Raw genomic sequence first — 22387 nt, 5'->3', positions numbered from 1 at the left:
ATGTAGAAAATAGAAGTTCAGCAGAGAGACTACTGCAGGTGCTCCACCAGCCCCCAGAAACTGCATGACAGTTTGCAGCTACATCTACTCTACTGTGCAACAGCAGTCACCCACAGATGGCAATATATTTAAGTGGATGTCCATAGCTCAAATATCAAGTACTAAAAGACAAGTTCCTAGTTCTGCAAAGTTAAGGCAAATTCACGAAGACAAATGGTTCAGACAATAACTCATTAAATACTTGTTGATTTGGAATTATGTTGGTTTTCAAACAATAATCTGAGTAGAATGCAGCTACATGACTCCTGCAGATCTATGGAATAGTTTTCAACTATTACAAAATTAAAAGTGGAAGTGTTTGACACATATCTCACTACCACTGTAATAAGCCCTTTCCCACTGCTGTCCTCTAACAGAGATCTACGTTCTCACGTAGACTCCATTTATATTCAAAACCAGGAACAGCTACGTACCGGGGCTTATAAAATTCCAGAACCACAACTGGCTTCACAAGTTGCATCTTGACTATTTTGAAAAAATTAATTCCCAAACTCTTTACTAAACTGCAGTCAAACATCATTAACTCAGAGGAGAAAAGTGTTTTCTTTACACAACAGCACCGTAACATTAAATACTAAAATTACACAAACAGTAATGAGAATTTAATTAATATGTACTCACATAACCCTTCACTCTTCTCTGCATCTCTACAAACCTGACTTAGCTAGTGCAAAAGTCATTTCCTACTTTGCAATACAAAGCACTTCTCAGTAGCTCATGAAGAGACACACAAATCATGATTTTCATTGAGAAATACTGACAATAAAATACAAGCTACTGCAGTATGCAAATCCCACCCATGTCTGACAATTGGGAAATAATACATTTTCAGAAAGTTTTAAATACATTTTTAATGTAACTTACTTGGAGTTTTGCTAGCTGAGCTGTGCGAGACACTATTTTGTTGTAGGGATCAACAATTTTGACTCTAATTCTAAGAAGAGAAAATTATTTACAACAGTATTAATAAATCACATGATAGAACAAATAAGAATTTCTACTTTCTAATCACGTACTGAATGGCATACCTATCAACAGTACTTTGTAGAGCACCAATTCTAGTCTGCATCATTTGGAGGACCCCTGCAAAATAAAGCACATTTTTTACATGCAACACTTGTCAATTACTGGAAGACCTGTTCTTCAAATCATAACAACTACTTCAGACTAGTTTAGCACTAAAATAAAAAAGTAATAATAAAATAAAACAGACCAAAAACCCCGAACCAAAAACTCAACAGTTTCCCCCTTTACAGCACATTTACTACAAAAAGTGAAAACAGATTGAAATGAATGAAACACAGCATATTTGGAAACAAACTATGCAGGTTATAGATCACTTACTAAATGTCAGGGAAAACTTCTTGATAGAGAACACAAACCTAAGAAGAAATATCACTCTGAAATCCATCATATGTTAAGTTTCAAGTAATATTTAGATTAGGTTACTTTCTAAGAGAATGATGATCAGGACTGCTGGTCAAAGGCATAACCTGATACAAACACCTGAACATGACATACAAAAATAGTACAATCTATTTAACACTATTTATTTAACATAGTGACTAGATAGTTCAGAGAAACCAACAAAGAAGACTGAGAAGATAACCAATTCTGTGTCAAGGTTTTATTCCTGCCCATAAGCACCATTAGTAAAAACCAAGGCATCAATGTCATTGTGAGGTCATCTAATTTAGATCACCGAGCAAACTACCCTAACCGTGTTTGTTCCAGATTAGTTTGGCAAAACAGTACAACACAAGCATGCTTGTTCTTTTCTTGTTAAAAAGCAGTCAAGGGTAGCAGTCATTTTTGCAATATGGAATCAGCCTGCTGAGAATTTAATTAAGTTACACAAACCCAGGCCTATGAAATGATTTTTGTTCCAGTTATTGTTTGCCATTCTCAAACATGTAACATTTTTTTGTAAAGCCCTGTTTACAAGCATGTCATCATCAAACTGGATAAAACTGCAATATGATATACTAATATGATATACTAAGATGGAAGACACATATAACTACTAATAGTCTTATTCAGCTTGTCCTGTACTGGGACAGTATCTCATGTATTTTGTATTAATATGCAAACTCCCATCTTCTCCATATTTCAGAATTATTAACACGGCCTAGTGACACTCAGGAATTCCCTGACATTTATACATGGAATGACAGGCATGCAATTCTTATGCCTCAGAGGATGAAGACATGAGATACAGTGAAAAGTTGGCAGAATAGGCTGCATTTTCTACTTTACATGACAATAATGGGGGAAGGGCCAGTAGCACAACACTACTACATCTATGACCGTGACATTGCTATAAAGCACATAGGAGTCCTCTTGCCAGAAGGCAGAATTAGATTGGGTGAAAAAGGCAATCAACCTTCTCCATCTGCTGCATGAGATACGGGATGATATTATTAGCCTACCTTGAGCTCAAGGTATGTATTGAGCTACCTATGGACAGGAAAAAAAGTATGTATACCACATCAGCATACCATTTTGAAAGTACACAGACCTAAAAAAGGATGCTACAAGTTGGGTATTTGAAGTCAATTTGAAATGTTCAATTAGATTCATTTTCACACATCCAAATGACTCTGAATACCGTGAATCAGCTCCATAATCTTCACTTGCTACCTTTCTTGATAAACATACCAAGAGCTATGTGTTTCCAAGTTCATAATTAAAATTTCTACTGACATCCATCTTTCTTCCTCTTATGAAACCTGACTCAAGTGTTTCTTTTACAGTGACCATATATCTCACAAGCATAGATAAGAAAGTTTTGCAAAACCTGAAACATCTGTCTAGACTTGATTTTCTTGGCAACCGCAGACTGAAGCTCCTACTGATGTCTCAAGTAACAAATACTTTTCAGGTTAGAACCTCTGCATGCTTCTCCTTCCCTCACACACAGAAATGGCCTCTTAAAGATCATAGTGCTAAGTAAATGAAGACAATTCAATAAATTTGAGAATTAGATTGTATTTTTACTTTAGGTTATTAACTATAAAACATGCATTATTTACCACACCTACTTTACAGACGTATTTTATAACTGAATAGCTGTTTTGAAGTACTTCATTCTTTCCTCAGAGCAATTTTAGGAAGGAATGCCTTCAGAGACAACCATGATTTCACAAAACAATATTCTACTGAGGACAAATTGGTGAACATTGTGACTGGGAGGTATTTATTAATCACAAGATTAACTACAGATTCCTATCTACCTCTTATTTGGAGGGTGAACACAGATTCCAGTCTTCATATGCTTAATTTTCCAACAGTCCAAAAAGCTATTCAGGAGCTACCATTGCTAGATTAAATAAGCTTTTATTTCTTTTTATAGTTATATGCAAATGCTATCAAATACTGTATCCAGCAACTTCCAAAGACTAAGGAGATACTATGACTGTCAGTAACCAGAAATTCTCTGGTTATGCCAAAACCTGGAAGATGGAGGAATACATAAAATACTTAGCAAGTTACAAAATGAAAGGGAAAAGGGTATATGCTTGAATCCCATAGTATATGCAAATTAGCATATTATAGAGGTAAATATATTTTTCTGAAGAAAAACCAAGAAGTTCCCAGCAAGTGACAAAGAACAGAATGGCAAGCTTGATGAGCTCTTTACACAATAACAAAATATTGCAACTATTTTTCTATACAGATTCAATTGTTTGTAAGTAAGGCCTTTGAAAGTCTGCAGTTTATATTAAAATCCAGATCCCAAGCAGTGGAATAACATAAAGGTATGTATTTAACTTAATAGCCCCCTTCTAGGAAAAAAAATATCCCAATGCAATTAAGATTATGTGTTAAGGTTAAGACTTGCAAACTATGCAACACATGCATAAGCAACAGGCACACACTTGGTACTTACAGCAGCAGATATCAGCTAATGTTGCAACAAAATTAGGCTTACTTAGAAAAATGTATTAAAAGGTCAAAACGACTTGATGGCTAAAGTTGCTCCAAACTGACTATTGAAGTATGTTTCCCTATGAAGTAGTTAACTCCACAGAAGTACCAGCAAAATCTTCTCCCTGGAGCTCCATCTACTGACATAAAAAAAAATTAAGCTGCCACATTACTCCTCAGAATATTTGCAACCTTAACATTAGGGGCCAAAGTTGGCAGTGAATGGTATTTCGGGCAGAGATATTAATAGCACTTCCTCCACTGTAACAAGTAGCAAGCATAATATGACATAATTTACCTTCCAGGGATTCAATTCCGGTTGCTTGGGCCAACAGGTCTTCATGTCTTGCAACAACCTTAAAAAAAAAAAATAAATCAAAACAGAAAAATGAGGATGTGTGCCTGAAAGGAATACCAATATATCAGCATCATTCCTATATTGGGCATTAAAGTATCTCATCCACCCTACATTAGGCAGACACAAGAAAAGGCAGCCACACCTTAAAGATGAAAGGTTTCAGAACACAAAGCAACAAGCTCAGAAAAAGAAGAGGGTCAATAACCACAGCACAGCTGACATCTTAGAGCCAGCAGAGCAATCACACTTCAACACACCATCATAGATAATAACAATTGTAAGTTTAAGCTTATTAATCACATAGTAATAATTATACTCAAATTATTAATATTTTCTATTTATGACATTTAGATACTAGTTCCCAAAGAATTTATTAACTGAACAGGGAGAGGGAGGAAGGTTTTGAAACAGCGCACTTAGCATGCATTCTCACTGCAAGGTGCAGTGTGGATCTGTGATGTCTGTGTAGGTTTTACCAAAACCCCTTCTATTATCCAAACTCAAAAGCCTTCCTGAAGGCATGGAGATGTGTTAACATAGGTTATAGCTGCCGCACTAAAGGTAAGTCTTAGAGCCTAGGCTATTCTCCATCACAGGATGAAGGGATACAAGTTAAATCAATCCTTGTTTTATCACAGTTGTCATCCCAAAAAAACATTTCTGATAGCTGACATGATCATTTGGAAAGAGTCAGGGAACATCCTTACAAGGAAGAGCAGAACCTCCATGTATGCAGAAATAGGCTGCAGAAACTAAAAGCAGCATATGGCTTCTTGGTAAGGGGTATAAAGAGTGGCATCAATTAAGTTAAGTATCAGATTCACTACTAGTTTTGCTGCAAACTGTACCTTTAGTTACAGCTTGCAGAGTACACTGGGCAATTTCAGAAGCAACAATATTGTAAGATTACTACGCTTTAGACAAGTTTATATCAACCACCCCAAAATAACAGGTATGCTTTAGACTTACTTGCAAATGAAGCTCTTTATCCAACTGACTAATACCTTGGGCAAGTTTTGCCAGTTGCTCAGCTATCACAGCCTGATGGATAGACTGGGAAGTATAAGCTTTCACATCAAAGTCTTCTCTGAAGAAGTCAGCGTAACATTCTGAAAAACATTTTGATTTTACTTTCACACTTCAGAACAGTTAAATAATATTTCTAGACCCAAAGCACACAGTTCTCTGACTCTCAGTTTCTACAGACGTAACAGCTTATGTTCTCTGGATCACACAATACAAACGTAACACCAATTTGAGAAGAAACCACAACCAAAAGAAACAAGTTTGGAGCCGATGACTGGGTTTGGGATTTTTTGTAAATAAAGACTTGTATACCTTTACTCCGCATTGCCTTTTCTTGACTAGAATACACTAAAAAGTACCTGTAACTTCTTCAAACTTCATAGTGTAACTAAGGAGAGGCTGTTGAGGTTGTACGCATAATCAAACACAGATAACCAGTCACCCTCAAATCACTGAGCATCGAAGTGGCATGAGACACAATTTCATTAAACCATTCCGGGCTCTTATAAGGGCACTGCTTTATAAACACTGAATTAAGAGATGATACTGCGAGGAAGACTTTGGGTGAAGCAATACCCGAGCTTCCATACAGCGATATTACCGAGCGCCTTCACCTCTCCTTCCCGTGCACTCCTCCCTTCAGCGGCATCACGCCACCTCGCACGGCCCTGCCACCGGGTCCCTTGGCACTCAGCGAAGGACTCCCCACCGGGTGGGCTGCGGTCGCCCCTCGGCCCCGGCCGTTTTTCCTCCGCCGAAACTTCCCGTGACTTGACAGCGGGGGGGGTTTCACCGCCGCCTCTTCCCCGGTGCTGCCCGTCCTAGCAAAGGACCCTCCGCCTTCCCCGGGCCGCCCGCATAAGGGACCCCGGCAGGGTCCACGCCGCCGGGGTCACAGCCGGGAGCTGTCCCCCACCCCTCCGCGCCAACCCCGCCCAGCCGCCGCCGAGGGCCGCGCCTCACCGTCCGCCAGCAGCTCTGCAAGGGCCGGAGCCGGAGCCGGGGCCGGAGCCGGGGCCGCTCCGCCGCCTGCCCCCGCCTCCTCCATGCTGGCAGGTGCCTGGAGTCTCCGCGTCACTCCCTGGCCGCGGCGCGCGGCGATGATGGCGAAAGCGCGCGACGGAGCGGGGCCGGGCCGGGAACGGCAGGGCGGCGGCGGGGTGCTCGCGCACGTGGTGAGCGTGGGGCCGGGCCGGGCCGCGGGGAGCGGGGCGGGAGGCGGCTCCTGGGAGCGAGCTGAAGCTGCGGCGGTCGGGCCGCAGGCACCGCCGTGCGGGCAGAGGAGGGAGCCGGGCCTGTAGCGGGAAGACAAGAGACAGCGGGTTTGGAGCAGGGGTAGCGCTCGCCTGGCATGAGGAAAAACCTCCTCCGTGAGGCAGGGAAGGGGCTGCCTGGAGCCGGGCCTGTGCTGAGGGGGGCTGAGAACCTCCCCTCCGGCCCGAGCGAGATGTGAGCCCTAGGTGGCATGGTTACCCAGGAAAGCTGTGGCTGCCCCATCCCTGGCAGTGTTCAAGGCCAGGTTGGACGGGGCTTGGAGCAACCTGCTCTAGTGGAAGGTGTCTCAGCCCACGGCAGGGGTTTGAACTGAATGAACATTATGTTCCCTTCCAACCCAAATCAGTCCGTGATTCTGTGAATGAAAACGCAGGGGTGATACCGTGTGGGGATGGCAGAGTACAACAGGGCCGGTGCTCAGCACCTGGCTGTGGCAAAATGCTTGTTCCAGCACTCCGCAAGCGAGGGCCTGCTTTGCAGGCTGCTCTACTGAAAAGCAAGCTGCTGCATGGCCTGTCAGAAATAGCTGAATGACTTCTGTGTGAAACACTGCTTGTTTTTCCAGATGTTAAAAAGGTCAATTATACATGATTGGTGACATTGAAACTAAAGAATGCCAACTGAAAGATCCCGTGGATTTGTTTCATTCTGGGCAAGTTGTAAAAATATGTGCCCCCATGGTCCGCTATTCCAAGTAAGTAACTGTCATGTCAACTGTTTTCAGTGTATGTTCTGTGAGGAAGTTTATCTTGACTGTAAAAAACAGGGATTATTACATTTTTTTCCTTTAGTCATTTAAGACAGACAGATGTGGGATGTATTTTATCTTATGATAATATTAGACATCCCCAGAGTACAGCATGTCAGAACAGCGTTTTAGAGCAGCTAGTCAGGAAAATGGCTTTACTATTTTATTTTTTGATTTTCATGTGTCTGCAGGTTGGCTTTCAGAACCCTGGTTAGGAAATACAGTTGTGATTTATGTTACACGCCAATGATAGTAGCAGCTGATTTTGTGAGATCTGCAAAAGCGAGGGACAGCGAATTCACAACCAACAAAGGTATTTTTTTTAAATAAAATGTTGCCTTGTCAGAATGTTTTACATGGTGATAAGATAAATTGGCTGAATGAATAAAGTCTGTCACACAGCTTGACATCCATTAACAGTTTTGTTATACTGTATCTGACTGATTATAAAACCATAGAAATATTCCAGGGGAAAGTAAACACATTCCAGTGACAGTTTATCAAACGAAATAGTGGAAAACTGAGATCTCTGTTGGGTTGACCAAACATAGGTGACCATCAACAACCCACACAGCTGTTCACTCATTCCTTCACCTTCTTAGTAGCACAGGGGGAGAACAGAAAGAACAAAAGTGAGAACTTGTAGGTCAAGATAAAAGTAGATTAATAAGTGATTAATAAGTGAAGGGAGGGAAGAAGGAGGGAAAAAAAAGACCAACTGATGCAAAGGCAATCACTTCCCACCTAGCACTAAGAGACCAATGCCAAACAAGTCTCCAAGCAACAGGCACCCTGGAACACACTTCTTTTGCTGCCACTCCAGTTTTATTGCTGAGTTTATTACCCTACCCCTAAGATTGAGACATTTTTAGATGCTTTTAATGTAATGCAGTAGCTGTAAAAGAGGAGAGCATGCTCCAAATGACCATCTGGCTCTCTGCAGGGATTTTAGTGAATCACAAATGGTTCATCAGACCCAAGCTGAGGATTACTGACACTTTGGTTTCCCACTTGAGACACAGCTGCTAAAGCTGCCTCTGCCTTTGTGTTCTCATTCCAACTCTGCATATCACACTGTGGATAAAAATCAGCTATGCTGGCACACAAAAAGAAAGAGATGGGCTAGGATAAGTAAGGGAAGAGCTTGTGTGTTGTTTGGCTCCTTTCTGAAGGGTTGGTTCTGTAAGCAAGTTTCCTACCTGGTAAGACAAACAGCCATGTCAGTACAGCAAAGGGGCAGCATGCAGACAAGAAGGGGCAGGCCAGGAGGGGAAGCATGAAGAGTGCTGAAAAATAGAGAATACTTAATTTCCTATACCATGTTTGTGAAAGATGAGCATCTGACCAGTTTCAGTCAGAAAATTTATGTTGAGCCAGCAACTGTCTAGGACAGATACATTTTTTTAATTCCTGCCTCTTGATAGGCATACTCATTTAGTAACCACTAGCCAGTTACCTCTATTTATTTGCAATCCAGGCCTCAGAGATTCACAAAATAGTCAAGTTTGAAAGGACCTATGTAGGTCCTCTTAGTCAGCCCCCCGGTCAAGCAGGGTCACCTAGAGCTGGTTGCCCAGGACCATGGCCAGACAGTCCATGAATTTAGAGTTTGTTATTTTTTATTATTATTATCGGGGGGGGGGGGGGGGGTTGTTTGTTTGTTTAATCTCTTAAGTACCTTTTCATTGGAGTAGGTGATCATCCATTGATTGTTCAGTTTGCTGCTAAAGAAGCACAGGTTTTGTGTGATGCTGCCCGTATCATCTGTCCTTTTGCAGATGGAATAGACCTAAACTGCGGCTGTCCTCAGAGGTAAAGATTTGAAAAAGCTCGGTGAAATAATGATGAAATAATTTGAGATTAAAGAATGCTAGTCTTCATTTTCATAGTCATTTCTGTCTTAACTTAAAAATAGACTTTGAGAGAGAAAGAGCTTTTTAACCTGTCAAAAATGTCTGTGTGGCAAGACACTGTTCTGAATGTTCTAAGATGCCTGTCACCATGGTGAAACTGGGTAAACCAGGGGTATTTGCCAACCTGCCTTTTTTAATTTCTGAAATACAGAGTGTTGGCTTAAGAAGTGAAGGGTCCATTCCTTCTCAGCAACTGTTAAATATGCATTACCAAAACCAGCTTGCTGCAAATAATTTGGAGAGTGTTTTGAGAAGTGATGTGGCAATTGCCAAAATAATGAGCCAAGTCCCTGATGTCTCAGACTTCTGCAAGTGAAGGATAGTCTCTAAAATATAATTATACAGATTACATTATTCAGGAAGTGATGAAAAGAATTTCTTCCATCTTTTATTAGGTTTATAAGTACAGTGAATTAGTGATCTACTTCTCTCTTAAATTAATAAAGATTTTGTCTTGACAGTGAAACAGAGTAGTAATGCACAAATGAAGATTCTTGCTAACTGGTTCAATTGAGAACCATTTATTCCCTGCTTGTCAGGCAGCTTTTTTCTTAGTGAAGACCTCAAGTGTAGGAAAGCAAAAGATAATACTATGGTGCCAATACTTGTCTATTCTAATTAGGTTGTCTTGACAATTACAGTATTTGAGAAAAGTCTTTTCTGAAGAGATCTGAGACTTCAGGATGGAAATGTAATTTTTTTTCTAAGCAAACTATAGTTAAGTATGCCAAACTGTAAGTTCCTTTTAGGACAAAAAAATATGCTTACATTTGAATCCTTTGTTTCTTGCACATGCTGTTTCAAAATAACAAAACTTTGTGCACTTAATCTGCCTTTATAAGAAAAAATACATAAGAAAAAACCTGTTGCTGTTAAGTGGAGGTAAAGGTTATTTCATGCCAATAAAAATAAAGTGTTTTGCAGCTGAGGGAGAACAGAATATTACTGAACTCAGATCCTTCCATGCACTTCAAAAATCTCCCTTGTCAATCCAAAGTAATTTTTTGTTTAGAGGAAATCCATGACCCAATGGAGGGGAAAACATTTTTTTATTTTATGTACGCTGTAGACCACTGTTGATTAAATGTTAATTTATCTTCCTTGTGAGTCCATTTTGTGGACAGAAAATTGAACTGGAAGAGATTAGTAACTTGTCCAAATGGAGACTGAACCGAGATCTAAAAGCTTGTGCCAAACTGCAAGTGAATTATTGATCTACAGTCAGTACTATCTCGGTCTACTCAACCACACATTCTGAAGGTTGTAAATAACAAAACCAATGTATCTGACTGAAATTGATCTGCATTTTTTCAAATGTGGAATACACATGTTCTTTTTCTTTTAAAGGTGGGCGATGGCAGAAGGTTATGGTGCTTGCTTAATAAATAAACCAGAGCTTGTTCAGGATATGGTGAGACGTGTACGGAATCAGATCAACAAACCAAGATTTTCAGTATCTATTAAAATAAGGTAGATCTAAGTGATGTTCATGATACATGGAATAATCCTTTTTTTTAAGAAACATGTTCATAGAACAAGTACATTATATGTAATTATGTTAATGTAATATTATACATTATAATATTTTCCTTACATGTGAAGACTGCTGAGACTTTTTTGACCCCAGATGAAAGAATATCTGGGAAAAGTAATCCAGGCTTAGATAGTAGAACCAGCACAGGCTTTGACTACTTATCCAGGTAACATACTGGATGCTGAGAGTTTTCTTGCAATCCAGCTGATATGAAAATACAAGTTAAAAGGCTCATGGTTCCATAAAAGAAAAGCAACACATAGTGTGTATCATCACAAGGATTTGCTTTGTGAGCTGTTGGAGGCCAGAGACACATTTGCTGCTAGCTATAAAGGGAAGGGTAACAAAACTGGGAGCTAGTCCCCACAGCTGCTGTAAGGAACACATCCTTCTGTAAACTGTTGCTTTGCATTGCTTTGTACCACTTCCACTGTTCATCCCATATTTGTACATCCCATATGGCTTTTGTGTATTTGCCAGTTAAGTTTCAACACAGTTTCCAATGTTTTGGGAAAGAGGAACTACTATAATTATTTTTTTTCCCCACAAAGTAAACAAAATAATGATGTTTGGTTTAGAATCTTTTGGACACCCTTGTTCAATCTCTGTAAAATTTATCATGTATATTTCAGAGATGTGATGAAATTAGGAAATGATAAATTAAATAGTGGTTTCCGTACATTAAACTCATATGTCTTTATTAAAACAAACAAACCAAACCTCATTAACTTCCAACAGTAATATTTTCTTTATAGTTATTTATACAAATCTGTGGTAACTCCTCCTTATGGAGGACAGAATTTTATACAGTTCAGGTAACTTATTATCTAATGCTTTCATTCTGTGGAATTGTAGAATCCACGAGGACTTAAAAAGAACAGTTGACTTGTGTCAAAAAGCTGAAGCAACTGGAGTTTCATGGATTACAGTACATGGGAGAAGTGTAGAAGAAAGACATCAGCCTGTACATTACGATGCAATTAAAATAATTAAACAAAGCATGTCTATACCTATTGTGGCTAATGGAGACATCAGAACTTTAAGAGATGCTGAAAAAGTTCATCACTTGACAGGAGCAGATGGTAAGATTAAACACTCTGTTTTCTAAGTAAACCTACAAATGAGAAAGTATTTATTTTAGCTACAAGTAGGACATGATTTGAGTGCTTTAGACTCTTGGAGGAGACAAATGAAGAAGGGTGTTTTACATGCCTTATAAAAATCATAAACAGAATCACTTGTAAATGCACTAGAGCACTGCTATTCAAAGCCACAAATAATGATTTCCAAGGCAAATTACAAAAGCTCTTTTCTTAATTATGCTGTCTCATCACTCAGTGGAGTTCAGGGAGACCTTCAGACATTCAGTCTATCTCTTTATGGAGCTGAACATCTTTTAATAAAGAACTGTGAACTTCCACTTGGAAATCTCTGCTTTGTGCACATAGGGGCAGATTTCTTACCGTAAGAATATGACAGGAAAATGAGCTATTCTTAAGCCAGATATTTGACAGTTAAGATGGTTAGCTTCAAGGACACAGTGAGGTATTGCACTCTCATATCTGTGTGTTTACCTTGTCCTACACTTCAGTGGTAAAATTTGAGGATTTTTTGCGGGATTGCCCTGCAGTTACTTAGTAGATTCTTGAAACAGTCTGTAGTTTCAAGACAATAAAGAAATGCAGCAGATGTTTTGAAGAGGGGACACTTTGGTCTTTCAGCTAGAGAACAACAGGACAGAGATGACTAGCTAGTGTCATAAGGAAAAGTTCATGTGGCACGTTTCTTTTGACACTACTGGTGTTTAATAGCAACAGCGGAGACCAGTTGAACCAAACTGCTATGCTGCTACAGTGACTCACACCCCCCCTCCCCCCATATACAAAGCAGAAAGGAAATATGTAACAGAAAAGAGTATTTTCATAGCCCAGTTGACCTTCCATAACAAAATTATAAATTATCAGGGGTTTTTTCCATCAAAGTGAAAGAAATTTTTCTTTAGACATAGTGAAAGAAATAGTAGAAGAAATTTTTCATTTTTTATCTTCCTCTCTTCTAAGAAAAGTCTAAGTGTGATAGGTTGTATGTTGACAGTGCAGGAAAACAGAATCCCTTAACCACAGAAAAATTACAATAGGACTTGTATGAGTTTGTCTGACAATTTGGGATTACAGTTGCAAATACATTGGCTTGCTCAGAAAGATTTACTGCAGGTCAAGAACCCTGAGATTTATATAATTGAGACATCGAGCTGTTACTGGAAGAAGGATTATAGGTCAGCAAAATCAGCCAAGTTGCACTAAAATAACTAAACTTAGCCTACTGCTACTCTTGCATCTTTCCATTGTAATATTATGTTAAGAAGGCAAGTGTGTATGTGTGTAGCAAACATAACCAAAATACAATTGAGTTGCAGTTTCAAAAGTAGAGAAGCAAGGCTCCTGTGTCCTGAGCTTCATTTCACAATTCTGGAGAGATCCATCTGGAGGCATCATCAAGTGGGATGTGTTGACAGGTGTTGTAGGTACTCTGAGGTTTAGATTGTTAAATGTGTTTCTCCAGTACAGCTATAATACCCATCCCTGTTCTCCCATTATTTGCCTGTAAGTTTTGGGTGGTTGTCCTAAGGGGGTGCTATAAAAAACCTACAGAAAGATTTAATGTAAAATTTAATGTAACTTACTGCTTGAATTTCTAATTTGAAGGTGTAATGGTGGCTAGAGGACTCTTAGCAAATCCAGCAATGTTTGCAGGATATGAAGAGACACCTTTGAAGTGCATCCAGGACTGGGTTGACATTGCTCTTGAGCTTGGAACTCCTTTTACATGTTTTCACCATCACTTAATGTACATGATGGAACGCATAACTTCAAAGCAAGAAAAGAAAGTTTTTAATGTTTTATCAAGTACTTCAGCAGTACTAGATTATCTGAATGACCATTATGGTTTGGGATAACAAAAAGTATTTTAGTTCTATATGAACTTGTATTTTTGCAATTATCGATACATTGTTCAATTTTTGTGTTTCTACTTTTTAGTCACATTCCTATACTGAGTATGTATTTTCAACACAGCATAACATTCTGATCAAGGTGATACTTTATATTTTTAGTATTTTTATGTCAACATTTTTCACTCTGGAAGATAGTCCAGACCACACAAATGCGGAATTCTCTTCCCAATGCACTATGACACAGAGGATTGATTATTGTAAGACTCCAGTATTTTTAGTTTTTCACCAAACAATTGCATATAGCAGTGTTTGCAAAACTAGGGACTTTCTTACATAAAACCTCCTAAAATCAGAAGGACTACTTATAAGTAATACCAAGAATTTCAAACCAAAAGAATACAAAGGGGGCAGTTGTAGAAGTTTTTGCCTCAACTGACTAAGCTGTACTTTTAAATTTGAATAGATGTTTCAAGCTTAAAAGACTGAGGCCTTGAAACCCAGCACAGTATCCTCTTTTAAATTAGATGTTGCTTTTGCAGACTAAAACTTTCTCCACTTGCTTAGAACTCAGAAAAATTCCACACTTCATATAGTGGAAGAAACCTGGAATAGATAAATGATGATGGAAGGGGGGAAAGAGTAAAATGAAGAGGTAGCTTAAACTATCTCAATGTACAAACTTAGCTGAATCTAAAATACAAGCCTTGAAAGTTCAATCTAACTAAATTCAGTTTTGTTTATTTATTTTATAATGATTATATAAAATATTAAATCCCTGTCATCTACCAAAACAGAACTTTATAGGTCAAAGAAAAGCCGACAGATTTTCTCAGTGGGGCTCTTGAAGTCCTTTTTGCCTGCTGATATGTTGCTTATCAAAGCATGGCAGCCACTTGGCTTTGAATCTTTGTATAGGAGGGAAATAGTGAAAATTGGAACAAGATAATAACATTACACACCAGCTGCACTTGTTCTGCAAAGGAAATTTCACAAATCTGCATGGTACAATTATTTGTAATCAAATAATTTGTTTGCTTTCAAAGTTTACACAGATATTAATTCCAGAAATTGCTTCACTTTCTGCCTCTGAAACTTCTGTGAATATACAAGTGAATAGTTCCAAATTTTCTAAATAAATTACTTGGTTTTCTAAACAATTGTACTTATTTTTTATTACACTATAAATTATGACAATGTGAGGGAGGGGAGTTTGCTTTTGTTGATACTCCCCAAATCACTTAAATATCAAACTACTTACAAATTTTTAATTCAGTTGCATAAAAGATCATTTTTCATAATGAATATGTCTGCTTTAGGCATATGAACATAAGTTTGAAAGGCACGACCGGGGTCATCAAGTTTAGTTCACTATTTAAGACAGTGGAGTTATATAACTTCCAGTATGGTCACCTTTCTGATGTGTTAACGAATGGAAAACTACAGACATGCTTTGATATAGTAGGCTGATTGAGAAAATCTCTGCAACCTTTTTTGATGCAATAGGTTCTCCATTCCTTCAGACACCTTTCATCACCCTTCTGGATTGTATTTTTTGTTGACATTGGATGAGCACAATTACATGTTGTATTCCAGGAATACCCCCCAGCAATGTCTTCTGCAATTAATACTTCTCTTTCTGATGCCTCACTTTTCCTTGACTAATATTCATAATGTAATTTCTGAGCTCCCTGTTCTACAGCAAAAGTTCTTATATCCCAAATGCATTACATAGTATTTAGGACTGCTCAGTTTCCAGCCTCAAGTTCATCCAACTACAGTGCAATACTCAGTTCTCCTCAGTTCTGAAAATGCGTCCAGCCTTCTGCATCAAAATTAAAAAGTTAAACCATACAACCGAAATGTAGAAGAAAGGGATCATTGAAAGGGATTATTGAACCATGCCCTGTCTTAGCATTTCCTCAAGATTTTTATGATATGATGAGTAACTATTACTTGTCCCATTAGCCACAAGGAGAGGAGAAGAAAAAGTCATGTATTAAATAACACAAATGCAAGGTGATTTTTTTTCTTTTTAGGGGGGAATGTGAATTTTGAGAACTTGAAATACCTTGACCTATTTAGGAGTTGAATACTTGATGATTTTGAAGGCAGCAGTTGTTGTGCCTCTGTGAGATCAATCATAGAGATTTCTGCCTGAAGTACAAGATCTAGGTTGCTGTTAATATTGCTAGTAATTAAAGAATGCTTTATCTGGTCAGTTATGCACCATGAAAGTCCACAGAAGTTTATCATCCCTTTCTAAGAATTACATTAATTTTAAGCCTTCTTGTCTTGTGAATTTTGTATACACTCCACTGTATTGATGTAGAATAAATGGCAAAATTGGAGTTTATAGCTGTACTCTGAACAGCCATACTGTTCTAATATACATAAATTGCTAAAGATGGGAGTTAGCTGTTTAACTCCCAGCATTGTTCTAGAATATGGCAGGGGGGTTGGAACTAGATGATTTTAAGGTCCCTTCCAACCGTAACTATTCTATGATTCTGTGATTCTATGGTCATATTTCTCATTATAAGCCTTTTGAATATGGGAAAATCCTCATCCCCAGGTTAAGGCCCCTAGATAGATTCCTTCCCTGTGGTGTATGATGACACGGACTCCAAGGCGGTACAGAATAATTTATTTAACAAAGTGACTTGATTATATAGTTAAGCTTACAAGGGTGTCATGACAACCAGTAAAAACCCACCACACTAATATTCCTCTACAGGTTACTCAATCACCACTTTTTGTAACCATTTCTTTGTTATTGTTTCTAGCTGATACCTGCTTTAGATGCTGCAATCTATGTTGTTGCTTAAGCAATCATGGCTCTTGCAGACAATGTTTCTTTTTACAACTACCCAGTTGTTAAGCACAAGACATCTTCTGCTCCCAGAACTTTCTGTTTGAAGCAGTCTACAAGGAGCAAATGTTATTTTTCTCCTTGATCTGTTTAGGCTGGCACTTTGTGGCTAGCCTCGTATATGCAGCTGCATTGTTTTCATAAGATGGTCCTCAACACTTGCATGTTATTGTTAGTTACTATATTACCTGGTACTTAGGCTTTTTCTAATTTTCAAATTTGAGTCTATTTTCTAATTTTCAAATTTTTAAAAGTTCTTCTGCAGGTAAGATAAGATACAAAGTTTTGTTCCATATTTTAGGTCCTTTGCCTCTTGCAGCTGGTCCAGCTCTTTGTCCAGGGTGTTAAGCCACCCTGCACAACAATGACATATTCTTGTAATATCTCTACTTTCTTATAACTTTTACCCTGCTGCAGTAATCCCTCACACAGCCCATACAATGCCATTTTCTCTGTTCCTTACTGGTAAGTTGTTTCTTAGGTCTCTTCTCTATCTTAGGTTAATGCAGTGTGTGATGATGTTATACATGCCATACAAGCTGTCATACAAGACAGACTAGAACAGAACAAGTTCGAGCTTTGCCTTTGCTTCAGCAGAGGATTAGTCGGATTTCTGTCCTCTAACCAGCTGCTAAGACACGGGTGTTTTATATTTCTACTTCTGAATACTTTGTGACCTTACTGATGGGAGAAAACATTATTTCTTATAGCTGTAATGTCTTACGGTTCATGAGGTTTTTTTCCCAAAGCAGCCAGACATATATATACTGTATGTCATATTTATCATACAGTAGGATAGACAGCCTTAGATCAACAACCCAGACTTGTACAGCTTCAGTTAAAATACCACCCAGAAGTGGCAGAATGCACTCAACAGAAGGGAGGTCTCACAGCTGCTTGCAGGAGGCTTCTCTCTCTTCCTCAGATCTCACTCCAGGTTGGTGGGGAACAGCACTAGCTGCAGTGAAAGTGCACAGCAGTCACTGTAGAGTGAATCTGAGATTTTACAAAGCCCCTGAATTGAAAAAGCAGTCTGTGGCAGCAGGGATATGCAAATATGGTCCTACCAGTATGAGGCTAGGCTGCTGGGAGAGCAGCTTACAGTGCTAGTAAGAGGTAAGCAGCTCAGAAATGGGAACTGCTTTGGAATTAAAGGACAGAAAGTATGTAATAACATTTTAACAGCTTAAATAAAGTGTAATGGCTGTAGGCCAATAGCTAAAATGTAATAACCAGGACATACTAAGAGGTTATGTTTTGTCTATACTTCTGATTAAATATGTTTATGAAAACATGTTAGAAATACTTCTTAAAACCCAAACTGTTTCCAGTGTGTAGATTGGATAGAAATAGCTGGCTGTATCACTGTGTCATTCTCCAGTACTTGTTATGCATAAGAAATTATTTGGGATATAACCTTTCATCCAGACATTGCTTGGCAGCAGCTAGGAAAACGTTAACACACTGGCTCCATCCCCAGGCCACAGACCTGTGAAATTTTAGTGTAAACAATTTCAGATTGTGAGCAGCTGCAAACAGCTCTGCTCAAAACTGCTTATGCAAGAACTTCCTACCCTGTGTCAGCTCCAATGGATTAAAGTAACAAAGAACTACTATTAACAGCATTTAATCTGCCTCATTTTGATGGAAATTAATCTGGACAGCATTCCCAAAAGCAAGTAGTTGGCTCAAGAGGGCTGGTGATGCCAGGTTAGGCAAGTAACCTCTTCCACCTGCAGCACATCAGGACATGTTAGGACTGCAGGCAGTCAAGTAAGCTGCTGTGTGGGTCCTGGCCTGTGCTAACCGATCAGAGCACAGAACACTGGATATGAATGACACATGGAACTGCCAGATGTGACATGCAGCAGTGTGAGCAGCTGGTAAAAGCTGCAGATAGCTCTGGGAGGCATGGCTGGATTTCAGCAGAGGTTAACGATGAAGGAGACAACTGAAGTACAGAAGCTGAACTACGCAGATAACTGGAGTAGTTTTGTGGGTCCATTCAGAACTAGAAACTCACAGGGCCAAGAGTTCCCAGTAACTGTATCAGTACCTCAGTGATGGCACGTGAGGTCAAGGCTGCCCAAATAATGGTATCAGAAATACTGAGTGTAGGTACAAATACAGCAGAACTAGGAACAACAACAGAAAGTTGCTTAGAGAAGGGTTATACAGGGGCAAAGAACAGGAGTTACAAAGGTAGCAAAAGAGATGGTCAAGAAATGGGAAAATAGGTAACAAGCTATGGAAATAATGTGCTTGGAGCCTCGCTGTGCTGGTAAAAATCACCACACAGGACAATGGGATAGAACAGGATTTTCTGAATTTATACTGGCTTATTCATGAGGTCCAAACATGCCTGTCTGACAGCACTGGAGACTGTTGTTGGGTTGTTATTTATGGTGTCTTTATGAGTACTGGACTTACTTTCCTGGAGAAACGAGATTTATGGAATCTTAATGTATTATTGTAATGCATAGAGGGGGGATGGACAGACATACACAGTACTTCAGAAATAAGCTGAGCTGAACTCCCTGATCCAATAAGCTCAAGTCACTGAGCAGTGGGATGATTGCAGCAAGACCCCAGAGCAAAACGTTTACAACCATTCCTTCAGTGTGAAAAAAGTATTTAACTTTTCTCAACGTGGAGATCCCTGCGTTTTTCAACAGAGTCGTAGTCCTCAGTAAAGGCAGTCAGGCTCGGGCATTAGTCCATGTCTTACTTCGGGCCCCCCCAGAGCGCGGGTAGCCAGGAGGACAGCCAGCCGAGGCCTGCCTTCAGGGCGACGGCGAGGTGTGAACGCGGCCTCTTCAGCCCGTTCCCCACCCGCCCAGCCTTGCCTCGCGGGTCGCTGTGTCCGCTGTGTCACTCAGTGTCGGTCCCGCCCACATTCTCCGAGCGTTGCTTCCGCCCGACAGCGCGGGCGAGAAGGTCCAACCCACTCTTTGCTAGCTCCGGCCGGCTCCGCTGGAGGAGGCTCCGCTTCCCGGCCCTTAGCGACTCGTCGCCGTCAGGCTCAACCGGGCGCCGGCGCTGAGGTGGTTGCGAAGGCCCGGCCGCCGTGAGGGGGGACGGGATGGGATGAGCCTGTGGCCGGCCAGGCCTTGCCTCCGCGGCTGTGCAGGGGGGAACGGGCGCGGCGGGAGGCAGCTGTCGGCCTGCAGCACAGGCGGGACTGCAGTCTCTTCGCGCGGGGTTGCACCGGGTGCTGCTGAGGCGGTGGCGGTGGTAGCGGTAAGAATCCCATCTCCCTGGCAGGCGGAGGAGCTCTGCCCCGCCGGCCGGATCGGGACAGGCAGTCTGTGCAGGAACACACACACCCCGAGCCTGCGGTTAAGTTACATTGAGATGTTTCCCTTTGAAACCCTGTGGCCCATCGCGGGGCAGCTGAGGAGCGGAGAGGCGGCGGCGGCAGGATGTCAGAGCCCGCCTGAGCCGCCTCTTCCTCCGCAGGCCTCGGGACCATGACTTTCCAGTGGACGGCAGTTGCCGCCTTCCTGTACGGCGAAATAGGAGTGATCCTGGTGCTGTGCCTGCCGTTTATTTCTCCGCTGAGGTAGGACTTCAGTGTGCTGGCAACCCCAGCTCTGTCTTCTCACCGGCTTGCCTCTGGTTTACACTTTTGTTGTTATAAACACGGAGCTTTGTTGCTCCTTAAACTACTTGTGACCTGAGCTGAAAGAATACTGTTTGGAACTTGAGCATCTGGAGTCTCAAGAGCCATAAGCCTCTTTTGAAGAGTGTTGGTTTTTTACACACTGCTGATTCATCCCAACAGCAGCCAGGGTGCCCAGGATGAACCCTATTGCTTGCATCAGCAAGTGGGGCCTCTTGTCTCCATAGTTTTTGGAGCAGCCAGCATACAGGACAGTTGGCTTCCCATGCTGTGAGCTCAGCAAGAAATGAGGGTACATGTGGCTTTTCTAGGAGTTGTTTGTCAAGTTTGTGAGGAGCAGCTTTGCAGCCTTGTGGTATGTGCTAGGCAGTGTGGGTGCTGAAGAGATAAGAGACATCTGATATTCAAAGCTGGCTGCATATAGCGTGTGTAAGGGCTGCAGGAAACTTGTGGTCGCTTGTTTAAAAAAATGTGGACTTCAGCTTGATGCAAAAGCTTTAGAAATACTGAAATAAAGGCCTCTGTAAGTTTATATGTAGCTTAATAAGATAACATTTGTGGAACATGACTCAAACATCAAGAAAAATAATCATTCTTGTAAAGTAAGTGCTCTTAGTAAGGGAAAGAAACAAAATGTGTTAATTACTCTTACCATATGCAAAGGCCGGACTTACAGCATTACCTTGTTTTCCTATAAGTAACTCTTCAAATTTGGTAATGTTACTTTTATTTCTGTATGGGAAGTAAAGCTAACTTCTCTGCAAGAGGCAAGAAAAATGGTTATGATTTCTTTCCAGAAGATTAGTAAATCTTAAAAACCAACCAACTAAACAAAAAAAAAGGATGAAACCTTAAAGCTTTTTTTTAAACAAAATAAAAAAATCCACTTTGTGTTGTGTAAAAACCATTATACCTTTGCTTTCTGCATTTTTAAATTTAAATTCATATTTAGGATAAAAATGTAGCTTTTACTGTAATACCTTCAGGAACAAAATCTGAAACAAAGCCTTGCCCTGTAGAGTCTGAATTTAACTGCATAAACATGTAAGAGAGTCTTAATGATTGGATCCTCCACAGCCAATACCAATGATGAGTCATGTTTCCTCAACTTTAGAATTTGAAACGCTTCTAAAATCTAAACTAATGTTTGGTTTTTGCAGGCTGGCTTGGAAAGGCCTTAGCATTTCAGCATAGCTTATTGAGTTCTGGTATTTTCTGTTGTTTTCTAAGTGCAACTGTATGTAAAAAGTGAGAAGTATTTTGGGTGTTGTAATCATCAGATTATTAATGGCTTATGTGAGGCAACAAGCTGCAAGAATTTCTGCTGGCTGATGACACATGCAGAGTATATTGGGAGTATTGGCTTCACTTGTGACATAAACAGGGCTTGAATCTAGCCTGTGTCTGAAAACCAAATTCATAACCTGAAGTGTACCAAAATCTATTCAAACACTAAACAGTGCTCGTAATTATATACAAAGGATAGATTTTTGTGCTTGGTTTATAGCATTAAACTCTTCCTTTGAACAGTGGTTTTTGTGATATGTGCAATTAACATCTTAATAAAACTGTTGCAGGAAACATGTGGTTACAGATTAGATTTGGTTGCTCTTGACAGTACCAGAGAGCAACAGTTCTTAGTGGTCTGGGAGCTGGTTCTGTCAGTGGTAAAAGCATGCACTACTGAAGACAAACATGAAGCTGCTGTTCTCTGAAGTTTTGATTTACTAGTCAGTCTTCAAACAGATTGTTTGCCTCCTTTTTGAGTGTTAAACTAATTTCTGAATTTGCTAATGAGCTTTTAAGTTCCTATGGAATAAGTAAATTGACAATAGAAAAATGCAAGTAAGCAAAAAGACAGAACTGTAATGCCAGATGCAGTACATCTTTAGTTGTGGCCAGTATTGTAGTTTGGACAGTTACATTTATGTGACTTCTGTCACCAAAAGGAAATGGGAGTGTTAGTAAAACAAATGCCCACACTTGAGGGAAAATAAGTGTAAAAATGTAACATAGTAAGACTTTGCATTAGAGATTTATTTTTCCTTTTTAGCCTGAATATAACTTGGCTGTGTAGTTGGCCTAAGATTATACCGAAGAAG

The 22387-nt window shown here is 40.0% G+C and overlaps 2 protein-coding genes across 5 annotated transcripts in view; one reads left to right on the top strand and one right to left on the bottom strand.

Annotated features, from left to right (window-relative positions):
• COG5 (component of oligomeric golgi complex 5) overlaps positions 1-6473 on the bottom strand; it is a 193023-nt gene extending 186550 nt beyond the window's left edge. Inside the window, exons 1-5 of the mRNA XM_034063396.1 lie at positions 6335-6473; positions 5315-5454; positions 4286-4343; positions 1089-1143; positions 925-994 (exon numbers count right to left, since the gene is read on the bottom strand). Coding sequence (XP_033919287.1) covers positions 925-994; positions 1089-1143; positions 4286-4343; positions 5315-5454; positions 6335-6419 — 408 coding nt within the window. The 5' untranslated portion in view covers positions 6420-6473. The remainder of the gene's footprint in view (positions 1-924; positions 995-1088; positions 1144-4285; positions 4344-5314; positions 5455-6334) is intronic.
• Positions 6474-6476: 3 nt separating this feature from the next.
• LOC101879244 (tRNA-dihydrouridine(20a/20b) synthase [NAD(P)+]-like) overlaps positions 6477-22387 on the top strand; it is a 37850-nt gene continuing 21939 nt past the window's right edge. Inside the window, exons 1-7 of one of the 4 annotated variants that reach the window (XM_005148410.3) lie at positions 6477-6546; positions 7212-7340; positions 7586-7707; positions 9089-9206; positions 10655-10777; positions 11697-11923; positions 13547-16147. In XM_005148410.3, coding sequence (XP_005148467.1) covers positions 7234-7340; positions 7586-7707; positions 9089-9206; positions 10655-10777; positions 11697-11923; positions 13547-13797 — 948 coding nt within the window. In that variant the 5' untranslated portion in view covers positions 6477-6546; positions 7212-7233 and the 3' untranslated portion in view covers positions 13798-16147. Of the gene's footprint in view, positions 6547-6574; positions 6707-6737; positions 7341-7585; positions 7708-9088; positions 9207-10654; positions 10778-11696; positions 11924-13546; positions 16148-20122; positions 20226-22387 lie in introns of those variants that run through there. The other 3 variants (XM_031048346.2, XM_031048347.2, XM_034063400.1) reach the window with 3 other exon arrangements.

Source organism: Melopsittacus undulatus, chromosome 5, assembly GCF_012275295.1.
Source record: "Melopsittacus undulatus isolate bMelUnd1 chromosome 5, bMelUnd1.mat.Z, whole genome shotgun sequence".
Classification (NCBI taxonomy): Eukaryota; Metazoa; Chordata; class Aves; order Psittaciformes; family Psittaculidae; genus Melopsittacus; species Melopsittacus undulatus.
Note: the sequence above shows the minus strand (reverse complement) of the source record. Positions and strands in the feature narration are given on the sequence as shown.